The sequence below is a fragment of the Pinus tabuliformis genome, chromosome 9 (assembly GCF_031772625.1).
Source record: "Pinus tabuliformis cultivar Carrire ecotype Pingquan chromosome 9, CPIR1, whole genome shotgun sequence".
NCBI classification, from domain to species: Eukaryota; Viridiplantae; Streptophyta; class Pinopsida; order Pinales; family Pinaceae; genus Pinus; species Pinus tabuliformis.
The window spans coordinates 1,854,877,524-1,854,899,070 of record NC_142307.1 but is presented as its reverse complement, the minus strand read 5'-3'; the positions used below and the strand labels follow the sequence as shown (position 1 = coordinate 1,854,899,070).

Sequence of the window (21,547 nt, the reverse complement as noted above, 5' to 3'; positions counted from 1 at the left end):
GACATTAGGCAACATTGCCCAATTTTAATCAAACTGCCTAATCCAAGCCTTAAAATATGGTAGAAAAAGCTTAACATGCCTGATCAATGATTTTGACTTGAGTGAAGGGTACATTTTTTCTAAGGTTATTACAAAGAAGTTCAACAATCAACACCACCAACACTGGGGTACATACCCTCATACGTGATATAATCTAATGAAATGCCACAATCCCCTTGATCTTGAAATCTTGAAAACTGTTATGTCTGCTGAATTTTAAATGGGATATGAAATTCTATTTTCTCCATATGAAGTCCAATGATGTTGGAACTACTTTCAAACACCCAGAGTCATTTCATGGTAATGTTAAAAATTTAAGTAAAATGATGAAAATGAAAGATAAAGGAGAATGTCACTTTTACTTTAAGAATTTAACATTACCATTAGGGAGCATCTAGGAAGTGTCTAGAGAGCATCAAGGGAGAACCTTGGGAGTGTCCGGGAAGCACAATTCCTCACATAGCGGTTCCAAAATTCCAGGAACTGTGTAGATCTAGCCTGAGTGAGGTTCCTGCAACATTGATCCAGATCACCTCTTTGTCCATGTTAGAATGCCCAAAACATTAAGTAAAAGCACATCATTGTAAAATGGTTAAAGTGCCTGCCAAGTGGTGACCCACCTCCCTTCAAGAGGAATGCAGGATGGTTAGAGGTGTCTGACCAATGCAAATGGTGGAGAGATGTGGCATATCTGCCATATGATCATATACTAAACACTGTGTAGGGTTGTTGGCTGGCCGGTTGTGTTGAATTTTTGAGCAACTAGGGAGAAATTTCCCTAGAAATCACTTTATGCCGTTAACCCCTTTCACCCTTGAAGCGAATTATTTCTTAAGAGCAAATTAGTTTTCATAAGAGCAAAAGATATCTCAAAAATATTTTATAAAGCAATTCGACATGTGCAAAATAAAATCACCTAAGTGATTCAATTAGACATGTGCAAAATAAAATCACTTAAGTTATCTAATTCAAATGGATCACTCTAGGAGCTTCCAAAACACTTAATTCGAAGAAGGGATTTTGCCTCAAAGATTTCTATATATTGAAGAGAAGCCTTCATTTGCAACACATCGAGTTTTCTCTCTATTGCTTTGGTGATTGAGCTCTCGTATTGGTGATGAAGCCCTCACATCAGTAATTTATCTCTCTTATTATCAGTAGCAGATCTATTGCATATTTGCAGATCTCTTATCATCATTGGTAGATCTATTGTAAATTTGCAAATCTCTTATCATCATTGGCAGATCTCTTATTATCAGTAGCAGATCTATTGCAGATTTGCAGATCTCTTATCATCATTGGCAAATCTCTTATTATCAGTAGTAGATCTCTTATTATCAGTAGCAGATCTATTGTAGATTTGCAGATCTCTTATCATCACTGGCAGATCTATTGTTTCGCGGATCTATTGACAGATCTTAGAACTCTTGTTCAACTCTCGCACCAATGGTTTCTACTCTTGTTATTTTCTGTTGTTAATGCTCTTGCTCCAGAGAAGTATTATTGCAGTTGGTATTGCTCTCACACCAGAAGTATTTAGCTCTTGTATTGATCTCGCTCCAGAGATATTCTATTCTTGATATTGCTTTCACACCAGAGTTTGATTGCTGGTATATTTCCCTCGCTTCAGTAGCATTCTGATCTTGCATTTGGAGAATATTGCTCTTAGTATTTAGCTCTCGTACTTGTGCACTTTGTTCACGCACTTGTGTCTACTGCTCTTGTTTTGGAAGCCTTTGGAGGCTTGTGGTGGTATTTTGAAGCTGTCATATTAAAAAGGGTTGTTACTACTGTTATTTGTAAAAGGGGTTTTGTACTCTGATTATGTATCTCTGCTGAACATTTGAAGACGATCTAATAGAAGAGCATTTTAAAAAGGGTTTTCCCCCATAGTGGGGTTTTTCCCTGGTCTTGGACCAAATCCCGTGTCTTGCTGTTCATTGACTGTCTTCTATGGTTTATGATCTCAGAAATTAAATTTTAAATCTGCAAAATTTAACAGGTTGTCCAAGATAGGAGAAATTTTTTCTCCTATGGGTTACTCACTTTTGGTGAGTAACAATGCCCGATCAATGATTTCGGCTTAAGCGAAGGGTATGTTTTTTCTAGGACCATGATAGAGGAGTTCAATAATTAATGCCACCAACATTTGGGTACATAAAGGGCTTGGTGCTCTTGATTAAATGCCAATCCCATACCCTCATACATGATAGAATTCAATGGAAACACTTCAATCCTGCCAATCCTAAAATCTGTTGGGTCTGCTGAATTTTGAATGGGATATGAAATTCTAGTTTCTTCATATGAAGTTTGATGGGTTTGGAGCCACTCTCAAACATCCTGAAACAAAAACTTTTACTTTAATTCTTAGACATTACCATTATTTGCTAGGATTCAACTTTTTTGGTCAAATCAAATCAAAATTTAACCTCTAATTAATGATTACTTAAACTCTAATCAGGGTTTAATTCCAAATTGGCAAGTCCCAATAGTCAATCTCATTCAAAATTGGCTCACTTAATCATGGAAACGTGTTGTATGGATAGTGGTATGGCTTTGAAATGTTTCTCCCACACGTGCGATGCATTTGTAGTGTTGAAAACATGTTTCAGGGGCTTACCACACGTGTTTCCATGTTTCTGTATAAAATGCACATGGTATGATCCCCCTAACCCACACCCCCAAACATATTTCCTGCAACTTAGGTTCTAAGATTTTGGCTTATGAGGATGTTAATGAGCGATTATTTAATATTTAAGTATTTTAAATAGATAAGAACACATTCAAATTTCCATGTAGATCACTTATCTCCCTTGGGGTCAACATGGATGTCATGAAGATAGTCATTTCAACATGAAGGTTGTAATCTTGATCCATCATAATTCTGTCTTGCATAACATAGCTTTGAGGACTTGATGTGTTTATTAGTGGCCGAGGTGACCAAGCTTGCCTATTCTTAGCAATTCAAGCTCACGGAAAGCCAGCATTCATAAATAAGGTTCTCTCCTAGATTTGTTTGGGATTTTCAATAAGGTATTGTTTTTTACCGCAATGAAAGTTTGAAGATAGCAGGCACTGTTAGATTTTCTCTCCTTAAGTGCTTTGTCTCCGACTCTCCACATTCTGAAATATAATCCAGATGTCCTGAACACAAGATACTACTATTATCTATTAAAATCCTGAAATTGAAACAGAATGATATACCTGCTTCAAAGCATGTAAGCTATGAATCTGTTGTTGCTTGTAGTTATAGGAAATACAGACTTGAATTTTGTTTAATTATAGACCACTGGATTCTGGAATATTCTGTCTGCTTCTTTGGTATAATAGAATCAAGTACAGAGGGAAAGCAGAGGAAAGGTCCATTCTAGAATTATTACTTAAGGTTGCTCATCTAAATGAACTTGGATGTGCTCTCTAATCGTAGAAATTCACATGTTGTGTCATTTTGATGCTATGTACTTCGTATGTACCTTTTTGTTTGGATTACTGCAAAATACCTTAACACTCTAACTTTTTCAGGTGTATCCCTAGAATAGTTTTCAGCATTCTTGACCTTTGATTGATCCTCGAGTTTTTGCTGAAGTAGTCCAACCTTTTTGTGTTTGGGTTTCCCTTTTGTTGTATATATATATATATATATTTTTTATTTTTTATCTATTGAATTTTAGGTGTATGGGTTTTCATTTAGTTTCTTTGTTTCTTGCAGATTTTAACAGAAGACAACCTTCATTCAAGGACAATAGTACTGAATAGGCCCCGCCAACTTAATGCGCTCTCAGACTTCATGGTAAGCATAAAATCTGCAAATGTGTTGATGTTTTACTTAAAACATTCTCAAGTTCCTGTATAATGTGTTCCCTCTCTAGCTTCAACTTTGATTTTGCACATACAACTAAGATTGCAAGCACTACCTTATGATCCCACCCCATGTCGACACAGTTATAGATCCATCAACCCCTTACCGAAGTCAACAACAAGGTGGCTTGGAGAAGAAATAAAATGGAAAGCCATAATTTTCGCATATGGGAGGCTTGATCCATCCCCAAGTTGGCATAGACATAGCTCAACAGTTCGGTATCCAAGCTAACTTTGATGGATTACGTTTGCTAATTCAACAATATACAAGTCCACTTCATTTCTTAGTCGGCAATTCCAACCTACATCAGTAACAACAGCAAGTCGACATTGACAAAGCAATCCTGAAACCAATGCCGACATGAGGTGCCCGACCTAATGGAACAGCTGTGACAACAGGCGCAAGTTGCTGAGGTGATTGGTAGCAGATTCAGTCACAGATTTGAACTATAAATACCCAACATCTATGGCAAGGAGGAAGGAGGGATTTTCAGACTCATAGTTTGCAGAGGAAGAATAGAGTACAAGGTGTTTGTTAAACCTGTTCATTCTTCAGTGAGGTTCAAAGAGTGATTTCCTAAAGTTTATTCACTGCAAGGAGGTTCAGAGAAATGAAAAGTGGAGCACAATGTGGTCATCCAAAGAATTTATACAAATGGATTAAGTGTTGAGCATTCAAAACCTGTTCGCTCTAGAGAGTTTTAGAGATATAGAGTCCTGAAGGTTAGATTAAAGAGTTGTTATTCAACATAGCTCATGGGTGGTCCTTGACATTCCCTGTTTAATCTAGTTCAGAAAAAAATTAGAACTTAGTTCGTAGGTTTTGACAGGAGAGTCTTGAATGTGATTCAGGCCTTGTACATGGATAACTCCTCAAGAAGCTGTAAGCCAGAGGGGCATGATTTTTGATTATTTAACGAATCAATGCCATTCACAGTTTCTTTATTCTGTTATGTATCTGTTAATGTCGATCATAATGATGCCAGTTTTGAACACTGCTAAATAAGCATTCACGAATCACATCCACACTGAACTAAAGTCCTTTTTGATAACCAAACTCAAGTCCTTAAGAGTCTCCATCATCTACTTATCTTTTGACAGAAATTAAAGCAGGCAAATTACTGGTATCATAATCTAGTACATGGTTCATGCACTGATAATTCAATATCATGGCTCTGCAATATATTAATATAGTGCTGCAACATATCAAATGGTATTGGAGCTTGAGGAGGTTCTGGTACTGATCACCCTAGCATTTCTTGTCAGTTTTCAAATTGCCATGGCCATTTATCTATGTGGCAATGAGATGGAAGAGTTAGTCATCAGAAAAGGTATTCCACATCCCTTAAAAAGTTATAGGTTTAGCTCAGAGGTTGATGAAGTTCATTTTGAAACCACCTTGTAAACTTATGTGACATGTGTTGCAAGTTTTCACCTTATGTTGAGAATGCTACAAGAACTCCCTTTCCATATCCTTTTTGTTGGCTTTACCCCCCACTTTCCTATAAGCTACTGCATGTTGTATTACAATTTACATGAACGATGTGTATAGGAAGGGAAGGCAAAATTCACAGCATATTGACATGAATTCAAATTTGTCAGAGGTACTGCTGAACTAGCTGTTTCCCAAGTAAGCACACTTCTTAGAAGCCAATCTGGACTCCACGATGATAAACAGTAATTGTTGGATAAGCACAGAAGGCAGTTGAAAAATCAGGTCTAAATTAGGAAGAAAATAGGCACCCTCCTCGTTGGCAATAATTCTTCAAATCAATGTATGACATGCATGCAAAGATGCCCAAAAGAAGCCAGAAGACCAACTTCTCATCATGCGTGCAAATCTGCTCATTGGAAACACCCTTCTACCTCAAAATATCCTCAATAACATTACTGACTGTTGTCTCAAAATTTAGCAAGCTTTGTTAGATGCCTCTCAAGGCAAGAACTAGACTAAGATACAACAATGAGGTGGCTTCCACTGTCACCTTAGCACTCCACCCCTTGCTCTTTAGTGGAATTTCACCACATGGGAGGCTTCCCATTATATATCACCTAAAAGGTATTCTAAGTCAATAGGTTCAAGGTGATGTAAGAGAAAGGCTTAGTCAAGGTACTTCTCATTTGGATTAGGGCACAATTCTTTATGCTAAGGAACAACATACCATGAAATAAGCCTTGAAAAGAATACTTGAGACCTAGGGTTTCAAGATATGATTCAATAAGGGAGCATCTAGGCATACAAGTATAAGAAAAGGTTTACTTTAAGGGTATGATCAACAATATGGAATGGTAAACCTTCAACAAGCCCTAAGTTGAAGCCTTTTTGCAGAACTAGGGCCCTAAATTGCCTAGGGTTGATGATGTCAACCCTAATGAGGCAATTTTCACCAAGGAAGATGCTAGATTTTGAGTTGGTAAGGTCAAACAAGGTGAAAAGGTGCCAAATTAGTTCCAACGTTTCACTTATTCAAGCCCTAGTTGCATTTGACCCTTGCCTTAGCCCTAGCGACTTGCCTTGAAGGGCCGAAAATGTAAGGAAGAGGAAAGCATAAAAGTTTTTCAAGATTTTTGATCATCAAAGGGATGGTCATGCCCTTACTTGACCAAGTGGATCCCATCAACTCAATGAGGGGGACAACTTATATCTTCATTCCTTTGTTGGAATTGCAATGGTTGTATTTGGTACTCTTTGAGTAGTTTCTAGGATGTGCTCGAGACCTCATTTTCCTCAACAAGACATATGAGAACCTAGAGAGAGCACTCCCACCTATTATAGGATATCATTGAGTTTCAACATTTAGAAATGATATGTAGAGATTGGGTGGAGTTTAGGGGTTAAGAGGTGTTGCTTTCCTTATTTGTGATAGTCTCAACAGATATTGACTTGGAGAATGTGAGAAAGCATCTCAATGTTGAGGCATGCTTAAAAATATGTAAAATGTGTCTGTTGCTGCAAAATCTAGTAGGCCTAGTGCAAAGCCTCAATAGGTGGGGCCAAATCTTATGGCAACAAGAGAAAGGGTTGCCACTATCACCTCAACAACCTTCCTTATGCTCTTTAGTGGTAGTCAACCACAAGGGAGGCTTCTCAAGATCACCTAAAGGATATTATAATGCTATGGCTTAAGGTGATGTATGAGAGATGTATACTATGGTCTAGAGTATCGGCAAGGCCTAGAGAGGCCTAGATGTTCTATAGCAAGGTTCAAATACTCTATGCCCAGACTGAATACAAGGTCACTATAAGTTAGGGTTTGATTGATATGCAATAATAAGGTGCACAATATCATATAGTAGCCAAGGAAAAGACCTTCCAATGATAATCAACAACAAGGAACAAAGGCCTTCCAATAGAGACTAGGGTTAAGCTAGGAAATTGATTTCTATGGCTGAAATATATGCATAAACAACAAAAGAGAGATGATGTCATCCCTAAATAAGGAGGTTTAACCATGCAGTATACTACATGTTGCCTTAATATGATTTTATAGATGCAATTCCTAAATTATAAGCCACAAACATCCAACCAAAATTCACTTTTATGCATCAATATACCATTAAAACCCTAGCGGTTAACCATAGACATCTAGGAATGGGAGAAAAAAGATGAAATTTAATAAAAATTATGGATGATCAACACACCAAGGATTAGTGCCTTATCCTACAAGGGTTTAATGGAGTCTTCTAGGGCTAAATTTCATGGGAAAGATTTTGATGGAGTAAAGGGGGATGGCTAGGGCATCCACTTTTAAAACCCTAACTATTATTCTTGTGAGGGGAGAAATTAAATATAGGGAATGCACATTCAGAGTTTCCCTATAGGCCTTAAGGAGAACAATTTTGCATGTAAAAATATAGCAAGATTTCAACATAAATTAAACATTTAGTCATGGCACAAATAGAAACCCTACTTCATACATTCAATATGCAAAATATCAATGATAAAACATTAAACTTACAAAATCCTCCAAAGAAGCACTTCTTTCAATCCCAGAATAACATCTCCATGCAAAAGATCAATTCCTCAAGAAATCCGCAGCCTAAAAGATCACATCTTACTCGTTGGAGTGAAAAATACTAATTCACAGTCTATTTGGAGAGGATAATAGAATGTGTGATGATGAAAAATTGAAATGAGGGAAGTCTCTATTTATATGAGACTTATCTTCCTCATTTTTACAATAATACAAGTAAGAACCTTCGAATACGAGTTTACTTTGAGTGTTCCATAAGAGAGAGGTTACAAGCCAACGTGATGGCTCAAAAACATAACCAAAGATGCCAAAATGCTCACATGTGTGGGAAAAAATTCCTCCTCCACTATGATATCATCCTCCAAATGAGCTCTAAATTCCATAAGTGTGTGTCAAGTGGGCTAATGAGTGCTCCATACTCTAAGGAGTAGCTCCATGTCCACTAGAATGCCTCCAAAATGCCTCCAAACCAAGACGTTATCACCTTGGTGTCCATTGTCACCCTGTAAAGGGAAATAGGGGTGACATGGTACTCTTCTACTCAATCATTGGAGCCAAAGAGTGATGTGCAAGCCCTCCCCTATCATCACAAGGATAACCATAATCATCCAGGATCCAAAACAAGTAATACCCATCCAACAATGTCAAGGTCAGCTTAGGGGCGTCTTGGGTCTACTGGAAACATCATCAACATATCCAACACCAAACTTCATAGGCTCAATGTTTTAGCATTTGGAGGTACCTCAAAGTGTCAATTACCATGTGGAATCATCAAGTAGCCCAATGCTATGCTCTGGGTGGGCAACATTGCACCAACAAGCTCAAATCTGCTCTTTGGAATGTGTAAACGACCTTGGTATTATTGGAAAATCATTGAAGGCAACATCTTAATCTTTAACATTTTCCTTACATGACATTTACTTGTGATATTAAGTTCTTCTTATCATTATTATGCTTATGTTCTCATCATCAAATAAATGCCAATAATAATAAAGATCACATGAACAAAAGATATAGGCTCCAAGCTAGGGAAAAACTCCTCCAAGGAGAAAACCCAAAAAAACTTTCTCTTCTCATATAATATCCAAAGAAGACTTCCAAGACCCAAAGACAAGACCCTTAACTTCCTCCAAGACACAAGATGTTGAAGAATGTAACTAGTGTCAGTCTTCGTAATTGTATTTCTCAAAAGAAAGAAAAAGGATTTTTTATTATAAAAGAAATTGACTTATTAAAGCATGGGTTTCATGCTTGGGTCAATGGTTAATATGTCAAAAGCACCCATTGAGTGCTCTAGGGATTATGTCTTGGGTCAAAGTCTAAGTTAATATACTCTAAACCGTTATTGGGCTATTTAAGTCAAAGAAAGAATTATTATTTTGGTCATGTAAACCCCTTCTCCATCAAGTCAGCCTCTAGCACATCAAAGACATCAAGTCGGCTTCAAGCATATCATGTTGACCTGAAAAGAACATACTCCGACCACTATATATAGCAAATGAAGTCGACCTATTTACCACCACTCGATCTGCAATTTCAGAGTAAGGAAGAAGCTACCAAATATTAAAGGAAGCATCTTTCCCATCACCAAAAAGGATTAGCAAAGAAGACAAGAAGCAAAAGAAGAGAAAGTATGAAATTATGTCACATTCTGTCACTCATGCATGGATACTAGGATAGTTGTAGGACTGAGCTTCAAGATTGCAGAGAAGAACAAAATTTTGTTGAAGAGCTATTGATGATTGAAGAAACATTCAACCAAAAGAAGATTTGACTAAAAGTTTGACCTGGGAGGCTAACTTGATGGGTAGAGAGTCTATAAGGTCTTTGTTGTCTCAATCTGATTTAAATCTACTAGTGGAAGAGTTTGAATGGCTTTTCCCCTTCATAGGGGTTTTGCCTTGGCTGATTGCCTACATTTTGTGTTCTTATTGATGATTGAAGAAAGATTCAACCAAAAGAAGATTTGACTAAAAGTTTGACCTGGGAGGTTGACTTGATGGATGGAGAGTCTGTAAGGTCTTGGTTGTCTCAATCTGATTTAAATCTACTAGTGGAAGAGTTTGATTAGGTTTTCCCCTTCATAGGGGTTTTGCCTAGGCTGAGAGCCTACATTTTGTGTTCTCTTGTTGTCTTTGAAGTTTTGGCAATTGTCTTGATGATGAAAATGTAATAAAGAAGAAGAACTAATATCTAATCACAAGGAATTGTCAAGTAAATGAGAAATCGAGTTAATAAGAAACCCTAATGTTGCCCTAATGGATTTCTCAACACAAGATAACCTGCTAGATAACCTAAGAGATCTTCAAGAGCAACGATCTAGGAACCCACCAAGCCCATGGGGTTTTGGATTGATGGTGAATGGGTGCATTGTTAAGGCACTCCTTGCGATAGGTCACTGGTTCAAATCCCCCGTGGTTACTTACCTACCAAAAAAAAACGATCTAGGAACCCACCAAAAAAATGTTCTCTTAGTCATCATGAACCTGAGGAAACCCTAGGTCCCTTCGCATGACAGATCAATCCTCTTTCGCATGCCTTAAAGATCCTCTTTTTATGCCTTCGCTTCTCCTCCAAACCTCAAACCTAAAGCTCAAATATGCGAACTCTCTTATATGCCAAAGGAGGTCGAAATCATTCCATATAGCCTTTTCATGTGGCTTTTCAAGCCTACCCAAGGTCGAATTTAGCTGGCAACCGACTTCATCTTTTGGAATATCTAGATACTTCTTAAATACAAAATAATATTTCTTCTTTGATACATGGGCCCATAAGGGTCCTTTACAATATAACAATGACCTTTGACTCATGACAAACCCTATAAGCATACAATGGATGCTTCGACCTATTGACCCAAGCATGAAACCCATGCTTTATAAATAATTTTCTTTTACAATTTTCTTTCTTATTTTGATCAATACATAAAGATTACATCATTACATGAGTCAAATGATAATTATGAAGATCGAAATTAGTTACATTCTTCAACACTCCCTCTTAACTAGGGAGGTATTCATAATTGTTCAACCGGTACAAGGACAATACTCCCTTTGAAAAAGTTCTCATAAGAAGAGTCAGATTGATAAGCCATCTTGTAAGCATCAACATTATGATCAACCAACATTGTCTCTGAGGCCTAACTAGACAAGCTCTACTTCATTTAAGAGCATTATGCTGGGAGGCTTTACGTGTGATACCACACTACCTCTACAAGGCACATACCCCATCTGGATGTCCACAAGGTATGTCCTTTTAGGACTATTCTTATCTTGGATTCTTGGCCTTGAATCCTCAAAGAATATCGGTCCTCTTCGCCCACTCTTATCTTGGATACCTGTCATATCCTCAAAGAGTGTTGGTCCACGAGACTACTTCCTATCTTGGATTCCCAATCCTCAAGGAGTACCAGTCTTAGATGCTTATCCAATCCTCCGGACACCATTCTTTCCTTATGGCCTTCACTAAGACTTACGACTGTTAGTCCTGGTCTAGTGCGTGACATACAAGGGTAAGAACTATCCACCATCACTCCCTCTCAAACAGGGAGGATATCCTGCTCCTATTCAAGGAGACTCCTTTTACTCCCTCTCAAATCTAGAGGAGATTCCAGACTTCCACAAGTTCTCTTACTTGTCTTTCATTCAACTATCAATTCCTTAAAGCTTGCATGGCTCCCTCTTTCCTCCGCATCTCATTATATCAAGCATGCTTCCTTTCTTGGTATCACAGGTCACAAAGCCATCTTCTCACGACAAGTTCCAGGTCATCCATTTTGCACATCACTTTCATCTTGTCTTCATTCATGAAGGCATTTTGTCGAGCCTTCCTAGACTTTAAGTTGATCATAGTTTCCTCAAAAGTGATCTTGCTTCTCATAGTACGAACTTTGACCTTTTGGTTATCTTCTCGCACTGCTACCTTCTATTCCCAAGATGAGCACATCTTGATCTTCGTAGTTTCTAGGTATCAGAGATTGAGTTCCTCTCCATATCCTTGACGTATTACATCCACACAATTGAACTTGCCTCAACTGTCATCATGAATACCCGCAACATTCCTCTAGGTAGTGTTTTCGCCCGAATTGTTCACCAAATGCGACAACACTTAGGGTAGGGGTTGTCACTTTGATCCCTGCCCTCTCTGTTTAAACCATCTCTTAAATGCGGGCTAAGGGGGGTAGTCCTTAAAGGAAGGATGAGGAGATACAGATGAATATCTTAGCGACTTGAATTATGATTACAAAGCAAGCAAGATTATTGAGGATAGCAAGATAGATTCAATTAGATCTCAAAATAGATCAGTAAGAGACCAGTGCCTTAAATGTTTAGATGAATTTAGAGTACTTGCACAGAAATGAGCAATGTGTCAAGCTATAAGATAAACAAATGCTGCGAGAGAAAGCTAGCATCAAAGACAAAAGAAAGAGATGAGCAATGAATTTGTAAGGAAAGTAAACTTGTTCCTTTAATAAACAGTAGTAGTGTGAAACTTACAATTATAGATCATGCTCTCAATTATCAATGATCAAAGTGCAGGATGACATGTAAGATCTATGAAATGCCTAGTCTAGGATGAGGATGCAATTGTATTGCTTCAATGAGATACAATTATGTGAAATGCTCCAAGGTGAATAATGTTAAACCACTTGTAACCCAAATTGTCAAATATCACTTAAAACACAAGATTACAAGATTTCCAATAGTTAATCGATGAAGCACTTTAAGATTCACTCAATGAAACAACAACAAATCAAATGCCTTAAATAGAAATTGCTCTTTATGTAAGAGCATAAATAAGTTACAAAGGCACCAACCATTATTCCAATGATAATAAGCAACTTCAAAAGAAATATGACTTATATATATTAACTAAATAAATGCTATTCAAATGTAACAAAAACTATTTAGACCAAGAGATAGTAATCAAATGAAGTGCTTAGGCAAATGCAAGAATAATTAAATTAAAACTAAATGGTTACTAAACTACTCTAATTAATGCAAGAAAATAAAAAATGTTAGTAAAAGACAAGAGAACCTCTCCCTCATAAGGGGTGGACCCCAAGCTCCCCCTAAAAATATTCTATTAAAATTACAAAGGAAAAACCCCCTTGAATGTTTGAAAATATTAAGGACCCTTTATATTAAGGAGCATGCAGGGTAGATGCAAGCTGTTCGAGTCCGGTGAGCTGCTGCTTGAGGGAAGTTTTAGGGGGTTTTCTCTTCTCTGCGGGAGGTTGGCAGTTGGCATCATTCGCGCGAAATTGCGAAGACGTTGAAATTGATGAAGAAAATGAAGACTCGAAAGCCTTGAGCGTGTTTTTGAGATCCTTGAAGGACATTGTTGCAGTATATTTGGTGTGCCGATTGCAGAGAAAATCTAGTAATTCTCACGATAAGGGAACAAAAACAAGTTTCTTTTATCGATTTACTCCTCTTTTCGAAGTCGCTTCAAATATGGGAACAAATACAAGTTTATTTTATCGATCTACTTGCATGTTCGAAATCGCTTTAGATATTGTCGAAATTTGCGGCTTGTTGTTACCGTAGATCAAGATTTATCCAGAGTTGGAGTGAAAGGCATACTTGTTTAGGCAGCGTGAGTAGAGTAGTGTGAGTAGTGTGGTTAGCAGTGAGAGCAGCGAGCAGTGTGAGAGCAGGGAGATTTTATGCCGCAGAAGTATCAAGCAGCGAGCAAGGAGTAGCGATAATCTGAACAACAGAGAGCAATGCGAAGTAATCTTGGCATTTTATAGACCTACATATTTCTCAAAACAGGTTGGACGACAAATGCATTCAAACATGACAAAGGGACAAGAAATTTTAGAACATGTGGAGACAAATGATTTAGGACAAGTGAAAATTGCCTCATCCGCCAAAGCTAGGAAGTGGGTTTGGGTCAATGCCAAACAATATCGGGGCATTTTAAAACGAAGAATACCCTGTCTAAAATGGGAGCAGACAAGGAAGAAACGGTCTAAAAAGAAAAGTACTGGAGCCCTTCGCAAGAAGCACTCAAACAAGTCTCCTCCACAAGCACATTGCAACAAGAAGTCCAAAGGAAAAGTCATTGATGATTCTGCCTTACATAGTCCCACATCCACACCTCTCACCTGGTCATATGATCTTTATGTGAAAGAATTGTTAATGCAAAACAAAGGTTGGAGGTTTTAGAAGCTAAAGGGTAGGAAAGAGATCATAAAATTCATATAATAACAACTAAGAACAAGGCTTTAGCAGAAATACATAAAGTTTTAAAAGAACAAGTGGCATTGCTACAGGAAGCTCTCCTGATAGGGAAGACAGAATGGAAACGCATGAAGGCGAATGTGCAAAACATAAAGAAATCTGTAGTGGAAAGTACAGAGGTGGTGAATGTGAAATCATCTCAGGATAAAGGGAAACTGATTGCCCAAATAAACAACCATGAAGAGAAAGCAAGAGAAGAAACAAAAGGAGATTCCACCAAAGTTTCCAAAACTTGGGCACAAGTTATTAGCAATTCTGCTAATAAGGAAGGACAAACAAATATTCAGGTTGACAACATGCAAGATAGTGAAGGCAAGGAAAGACAAAATAGGGCAACAAACATAATTATTAAAGGGGTGAAAGACTATGGGAAAAATAAATGTACTCTTGACCTTCCAAGAGACTTCTTGAAAGACAAGTTGCTATGGCAAGGACAAATATGGCAAGCATGGAGGGTGGGTAAGTTTAACGGGGAGAGAGCCAGGCCCATAAAAGTCATCATGCCTAGCTTGCGTGATAAATTTATCATTCTAAGCAAGAACCATCTCTTGTGGGGTTCTCGTTGTTTCCTAGAAGAAGATTTAACTATAAAACAACAGGAGGAAAGAAGGGAGGAAATTTTAAAGGTTAGGGCAACAAGAGATGAAGGCAAGAGAGCATGGATTTATAAAGGCAAAGCTGTGATAGCACGATTTGGACCTCCTTCCAAAACAAAGCAGCAAGATGGTAATAAAGAAGAGGCAACAAACTCTTCAATAGGAAATCAGAAAGCAAGGTCAGTATGGGAAAGCAGGGACAAAGACTCAAATGTGAGTCTTGCATGTCAAAATAAATAGCAATCAAGTCATACCCAGGTTTCCTTAAGATTAGTTTGTTGGAACTGCAGAGGTTACCCATGGAGACGAGGACCTGGGTTAGGGCCTATTGCAGAAGATAGAGACATAATTTGCCTCATAGAAACACATGAGCATGAAGGGTGCAAGACACCTCTGTTTGAAGGATACTGGAAGATGGCAGTGTGGAACAAGGCAACAGGGAATGGAAAAGGGCACAGGGGTATCATGGTTTTAGTAAGGGAGAAAAAAGGTCGCCTCATTCAGTTAGAAAAAGAAGACTCAAATAAGCAATTCATTTGGTTTAAAATATCTTAAAATGGAAACCACATCAGAATTGCAGCATGCTATTTTGTGTTGCAGGTTTCAAAAATCTACAAAGGTAGAGGGCTTGACCACAAAGGTCCATTTGCAGCCTTAAAAGCAGATATTACAACATATTCGCAGCTAGGTGAAGTCCTTATAGTGGGTGATTTCAATGCTAGGACTGCAAGTGAGCAAGCTAGCATTATTTGTTGTAAAGATGATTGCGACCCTATTTGGCTTACAAAAGAAAGTAATCATCAGTGGGAAAGAATTTTAGAGGACAAGCGCTGCAATCTCTTTGGTGAACAATTGCTTACTTTATGTGGGGCCTTTGATTTATTATTTTGTAATGGCTTGACTAGATGGGCAAAGTCTGGTAATTTCACTTGAAATACTTACAATGGAGCAAGTGTGGTAGATTATGTAATTTTCTCGCATGGTTTGTGTGAGAAAATGGAGGAAGTTTTGATTGGAGATCAGCTGTGGGACTTAAAAGCAGATCAAAAGTCAATTTATTTATGTTTCTCTTGGATCAGAAAGAAACAATTAGAGTCAAAAATTCAGCATGTCCAACAAAATCTCCCACAGGGCAGAATTCTTTTGACCCCAGAAAATTGTAATACCTTCAAAATGACGCTAGAGAGGTTCTTTGAGAAGGAGAAAATTACAATTCATAGCCTTCATAGTCATGAATTAACACATTTAATTCAATGTGCACTTGCAAAGTGCAAAATAACAAAAATTAAGAAGTCTGAAACAAATTGCTTTCCGGTTAATGCTTGGTTTGATGAGGAATGCAAAAAGGCAAGGAGAATGTGGAAAGAGTCAAACAAGGATAACATAAAGCTCAAAGCTTACAAACAATTATTGAGCAAGAAAAAGGTCGATTTCGTGGTTTCAAGGAGGGAAGAACTAATCTTCCTTGGGAAAAATAATCCCAAATTATTTTGGAACGAGCTCCAACCAAAAAGGATACAAATTGGAAATAATATTACATCTTCTAAATGGTTTGACTATGCAAGACAACTCTATGAGCAGGTTCCCAAGGTTGACCCTCCCCCCTTGGTCAAAACTGACATTGAACTCTTCACGGTACAAGAGGTAGAGATGGGTATCAAGAAGCTGGGTGTTGGAAAAGCAAAAGACTTAGCGAACTCCAAGCAGAATATCTAAAGTGGGGCTCAAAGATTCTTGTAGCTCACATGACAAAAATCTTCAACAACATCATACAACAGGGGCTCCCCATAGATTGGACAACTAGTCTGGCAATACCTCTTTTCAAGAGCGGTGACGTCAATAATCCCTCCAATTATAGGACCATCATGATAAACCCTTTGTTTGCAAAGCTATTTGGAAGCATGCTAGAAAACAAAATTAGCAAGTGGGCAGAAGAAAGAGATAAGCGAGCTAAAGGGCAAGCAGGTTTTAGCACTGTTGATAATATTGGCGATATATCGCCGAATATCGGAAATATCACGATATTTTCGGCGAGCCGATATATCGCCCTGAATATATCGTCCCGAAAATATCGCACGATTTCCGAAATATTGGCGATATTTTCGAAAATATCGCGCGACGATCTTAAAATATCGCCTGGCGTGTTTTTCCGCGGCTATAAAAAACGAAAATTGGTTTTTTTTCTTCATTTCTGTTTCTGAGTGTTGGAGAAGAAAGGGAAAGAGTTTTGTGGTGCTTGTCAAGGAGGGTTTGAAGATCAAACGACGATTATCACTACCAATTAAGATTTTTTTGTGGATCAAAGATTGAAGAATAGTGAGACAAACTTCATTTCTTCCATTAGTAGGTATGTTCTTAAAAACCCCTATGTTAATGATTTTTTCATAGATTTAGGGTTATGCTTGCTTGCCTCTTTGCCTACCAACATTTTGTTTCTTTGTTTTTTTCCATTTGCTATGATTTTCATGCCCATGAACCAATGCAAGGGTTTTCTCCATATTTGGACAACAAGCTTCATTTTTTTTTTCAACTTTCTTATGCACCCTCTTATTGCCAATTTTCATTCACATTGCAAAATGCAAATAATGTAGTAATTTTTTTTGAATGAGGTTGTTATTACTTATTATTTTTTCATTTTGTGTTGGGGGGTTTAATGCCAATTTTTTGTTTTTTTTGTGCCCTAGGTTTGAATTAGTTCACTACAAATGTCAAATATGCCAAAAGCCTTGGACCCATTTTGGGAGTATGGGGAGGCTGTTGGTGGGGCAAATCAGGCATATATATCATGCAACTTGTGTGGGACCAAGATATCAGGAGGGATTACACGATTGAAATACCATCTGGCTAAACTCTTTGCATATGATGCAGATGTGATGCCTTGTATGGTTTCTAGTGCAGAGGTTATACAAAAAGCTCGTGAAGCAATTGCTGAACAAGACAGAAAGAAAGCTGCTAGGGAGAGGCCAATGGTCTCAGATAGATAGCTACTAGTTTTATTTGTTTTGCAACTTTTGCTACATATAAGTTTATAACTCATGATGATGAAATACTTTTAAAGTTTTATATATGTGATGTTGTTTTGTTTGAGTCCTTGATTGAACAATTATCACTATCAGGGATCAACAGGATATGTGATGTTAATTGTTTGAGTCCTTGATTGGACAATTATCAATTTATCACTATCAGGGATCAGTAGGATATGTGATGTTATTTTGTTTGAGTCCTTGATTGGACAATTATCAGGGATCAGCAGGATTTGGTATCGCCTTTGGAGTTTGATGTATCATTTCTATTTGACATCATATATATCAATGCCTTCTTCATATTTATGTGCCAATGTGTTTAGTTCATGTTGTTATTGCTTTATATGTTTAGAAATCTGAAAAAAATGAATATATTATGCATTTTTTATGCTTGCTGATATTTGCCGATATTTTCGCCGATATTGCTGATAAGATATTTTCCGGACCCTCGCCGATATTTTCCCGATAACGATATTATCAACACTGGGTTTTAGACCTAAACATTTCACAATTGATCATTGTATAACTTTAAGGCACATCATTGAAAAAGTTTGGGAGAAAAAGAAGAAGTCTTTTGTTGCTTTGTTGATTTCAGAGAGGCGTTTGACTCGGTTCCTAGGGATAACCTTGGCACAGAATGGAGGAACTTGGGGTTCCTAAACATTTGAGAGCAGTTGTGCATAGACTGTATGAAGAGGTGAAAGTCAAAATTAGAACTTTAGCAGGCATTTTTGAAAGTTTTAGAAGTGATATCAGGGTCAAGCAAGGTTGCCCACTGTCGCCTACCCTTTTCGGTTTATATATCGACAAGCTTGAGGAGTGGTTAAATTCGCAAGGGGGTGATGGTATCTATTTGGGCAAGTTTGTTATAAGGCTTTTTTTGTACGCAGATGACCTTATTCTGATTGCTAAATCGGCTCTTCGTTTGCAAGAGCACTTACTATCCCTTGAGCATTTTTGTAGAAGTGTGGGGATGCAAGTCAATATCAACAAAACGAAAGTAGTGGTTTTCTCTAAGAAAAGAAAACATAACCAGCATAAGTTCTACTTTGAAGGCAACATTCTGGAAGAAGTTGCGGATTACAAATACCTCGGAATTGACTTCAACACAAATCTAAGCTGGAATGGTTGTAGAAAGAAAAGAACTTTGGGGGGTTGGAAAGCATTTTATGCTTTTCAAAATAGGTGTAGAGAGGCAGAGTTATGGGACTGGAAAACCACTCAAACTCTTTTTGGGCTTCTAGTGATTCCAATGATTCTCTATGGTTGTGAACTATGGGCCAGCAGTACATCCGACATGCAGTGGAGACAAATTGAGAAAATTCAGAAGCATTTGATTACAAACAAATTTAAGATTAAAAGTGCAGTGCCTTATGATATCTTGTTAAGTGAAACAGGAACTGCTCCTATTGAAGCAATTTCTATGGTGCGAGTCATAAGGTATTTAAAAAAAAATTGAGCAAATGGAAGAGGGTAGATGGCCTAAGGTTGTCTTTAATGATAGATTGTGCAAGAGCAAAAAAACTTGGATGCAGCAAAATAACAAATGGTTTAGTAAATGGGGTATTTGCTTGAACGTGTGTCCCATAAACAACAAAGAGATAAAATCTTTTGTTATGGAAAAGTTCCACAAGCATACTTGGGATAAGGAACTAGGAAGAAAGAAAAAGTACTATATTGAAGTGTTTAATCCCACTCATAGTCATCAACCAAAAGCATACATAGAGGCCAATATCTCTTGGAGAGCCAAAATTCTTATTGCTCAGTTAAGGACTAATTCTCATCAACTCCGTTGTGAAACAGGGTGCTGGAAAAGGCCAAAGGAAGTGTGGGAGGAAAGAGTATGCATTTTTTGTTCTTTCGGAAAAGTGGAAACAGAAAAACATTTCATTTTAGAATGTGAGGCCTTCAAAGACAACAGGGAAAGTTATGCAGATATGCTGGCAGCTAGCTCTTGGGATAATCTATTTAGCGAGGGGCTATGTTGCAGGAAATGTAGGGCAAGGGGGCGTTTCCGTACGGAAACGAGTACGAAACGCTGAAACGCGTGTGGTGCGGCCTTGAAATGCGTTTTAGGCCGTACTGCCACGTTTCACGAAACTGAAACGTGGCTAGTACGGCCTGAAACGCGTTTTAGGGCCGTACAACTCACGTTTCAACTTTTTACTTGTGTTTTTTTTAGCTTTTTTTTTTTTTTTTTTTAAAATTTGTTTTCTAATTTATTTTTAGGTTATCCTAGTGACTTCTAGTTGCTTCTAGATGCCTGTCTAAAGTTATAAAAGTGAACTTTTGCCCTAGTGTCGATATGCAGTTCATGGTAATGTTAAATTCTTAAAGTAAAAGTGATATTCTCCTTTATTTTTCTTTTTCATCCTTTTACTTAAATTTTTAACATTACCATGAAATGACTCAGGATGTTTGAGAGTGGTTTCGCCTCATTGGATTTCATATGGAGAAAATAGAATTTTAGATCTCACTCAAAATCCAGCAGACTTATCTGTTTTTCAGGATTTCAGGATTGGGGGGATTGCAATGTTTCCATTAGATTTTATCATGTACTAGGGTATGGAACTTGTATTTAATCAAGAGAACCAAGCCCTCTATGCAGGGGAGACTCCCAATAATGAAGAGCATGTAGGGTACTAGGGTATGAAACTTGTAATTAATCAAGAGCACTAAGGTCATTCAACTATGTAGGAGGAGACTCCCAATCAAGCACGAGACAAGAAATTAGAAATTTCTCGTGGCTGATTTTAGATATTTCTATTTTCATTATGGGATCATTCATGAGTAAATGTGATGTAAATTTAGAGACTTATAGTTTATGCATTGACAATTGACAATTTTATCATAATGTAATAAATTAGAATGTATCATATATGCTTTATGATTGCACATATTTCTTAAATATCCTAATATATATATATATATATATATATATATATATATACATATTCGCGTTTCCCTGTTTCCAAAATTTGGGGAGGTCGCGTTTCGTATTGGTTCTCGTTTCAGAAACTCGTACCCATTTCCCCGTTTCATGCAACCTAGGCGAGGGGTTTGTCGAGAAGCTGGGAGCATTTATTTTGAAGCTTCACAGAAAAAGGGCCGAATACATCAAGCAGATGAAGAAGCAATCTGTCCCATAGGCTATCTTTAGCCTCGTGGACGTTATAATAATTTCTTTCTTTCTTCTTTCACTCCTCAAAGCACAAAATTAGATTTGAGAATATATTAATATAAAACCAAGGAAATCGATTCTCCCAATATAATTCATTCTAACCAAATGACATCCCAAGTCAAAACTTGCTCAGTGATAATATAAGGGACCTTGCCGCCGGTGGATAGAAGTTTCTCGATAATTCTTTAAAAGAAAGTTATTTAACTCAAACCTTCAACGATTTTGACTAACCCTTCGAGAATTTAGATTTATTTTGTAGCATGTGCAAGGAAAATTGCAAAGTGAAGGGTGGCCCTCTGAAACTTACGCCCGGCAAGAAAAACTCCAAAAGAAAGCTATCGGCTAACCGAGAAAATATCCAAAAGTTTATTTTTTATTTTTTATGTGGTTGACTCTTCAGAAAATTTCAAATTTTCTTCTCTACAGCAAGTCCAAGGGTTATAAAAGCAAAATGTGTGAGGGAAATGCCAAGCTCTTAGGCCTTGCGGCTAGAGGGAACACGCTCCAGAAGGCTTGTGGTCACTTTGAGAAAAACTTTAAACCCCACAACCACAGAACAAAGATTAGAACCCTTAAAAAATGTCAATACACCTGCTAATCAGAGGCTTTAAGGCCTTTAAGACTTGTGGCC

The 21,547-nt window shown here is 37.6% G+C and overlaps 1 protein-coding gene across 1 annotated transcript in view; it reads left to right on the top strand.

The window, feature by feature from the left end:
- LOC149156263 (3-hydroxyisobutyryl-CoA hydrolase 1-like) overlaps positions 1–21,547 on the top strand; it is a 349,800-nt gene that overhangs the window by 3,479 nt on the left and 324,774 nt on the right. The window contains exon 3 of the mRNA XM_089438049.1: positions 3,749–3,829. Coding sequence (XP_089294175.1) covers positions 3,749–3,829 — 81 coding nt within the window. The remainder of the gene's footprint in view (positions 1–3,748; positions 3,830–21,547) is intronic.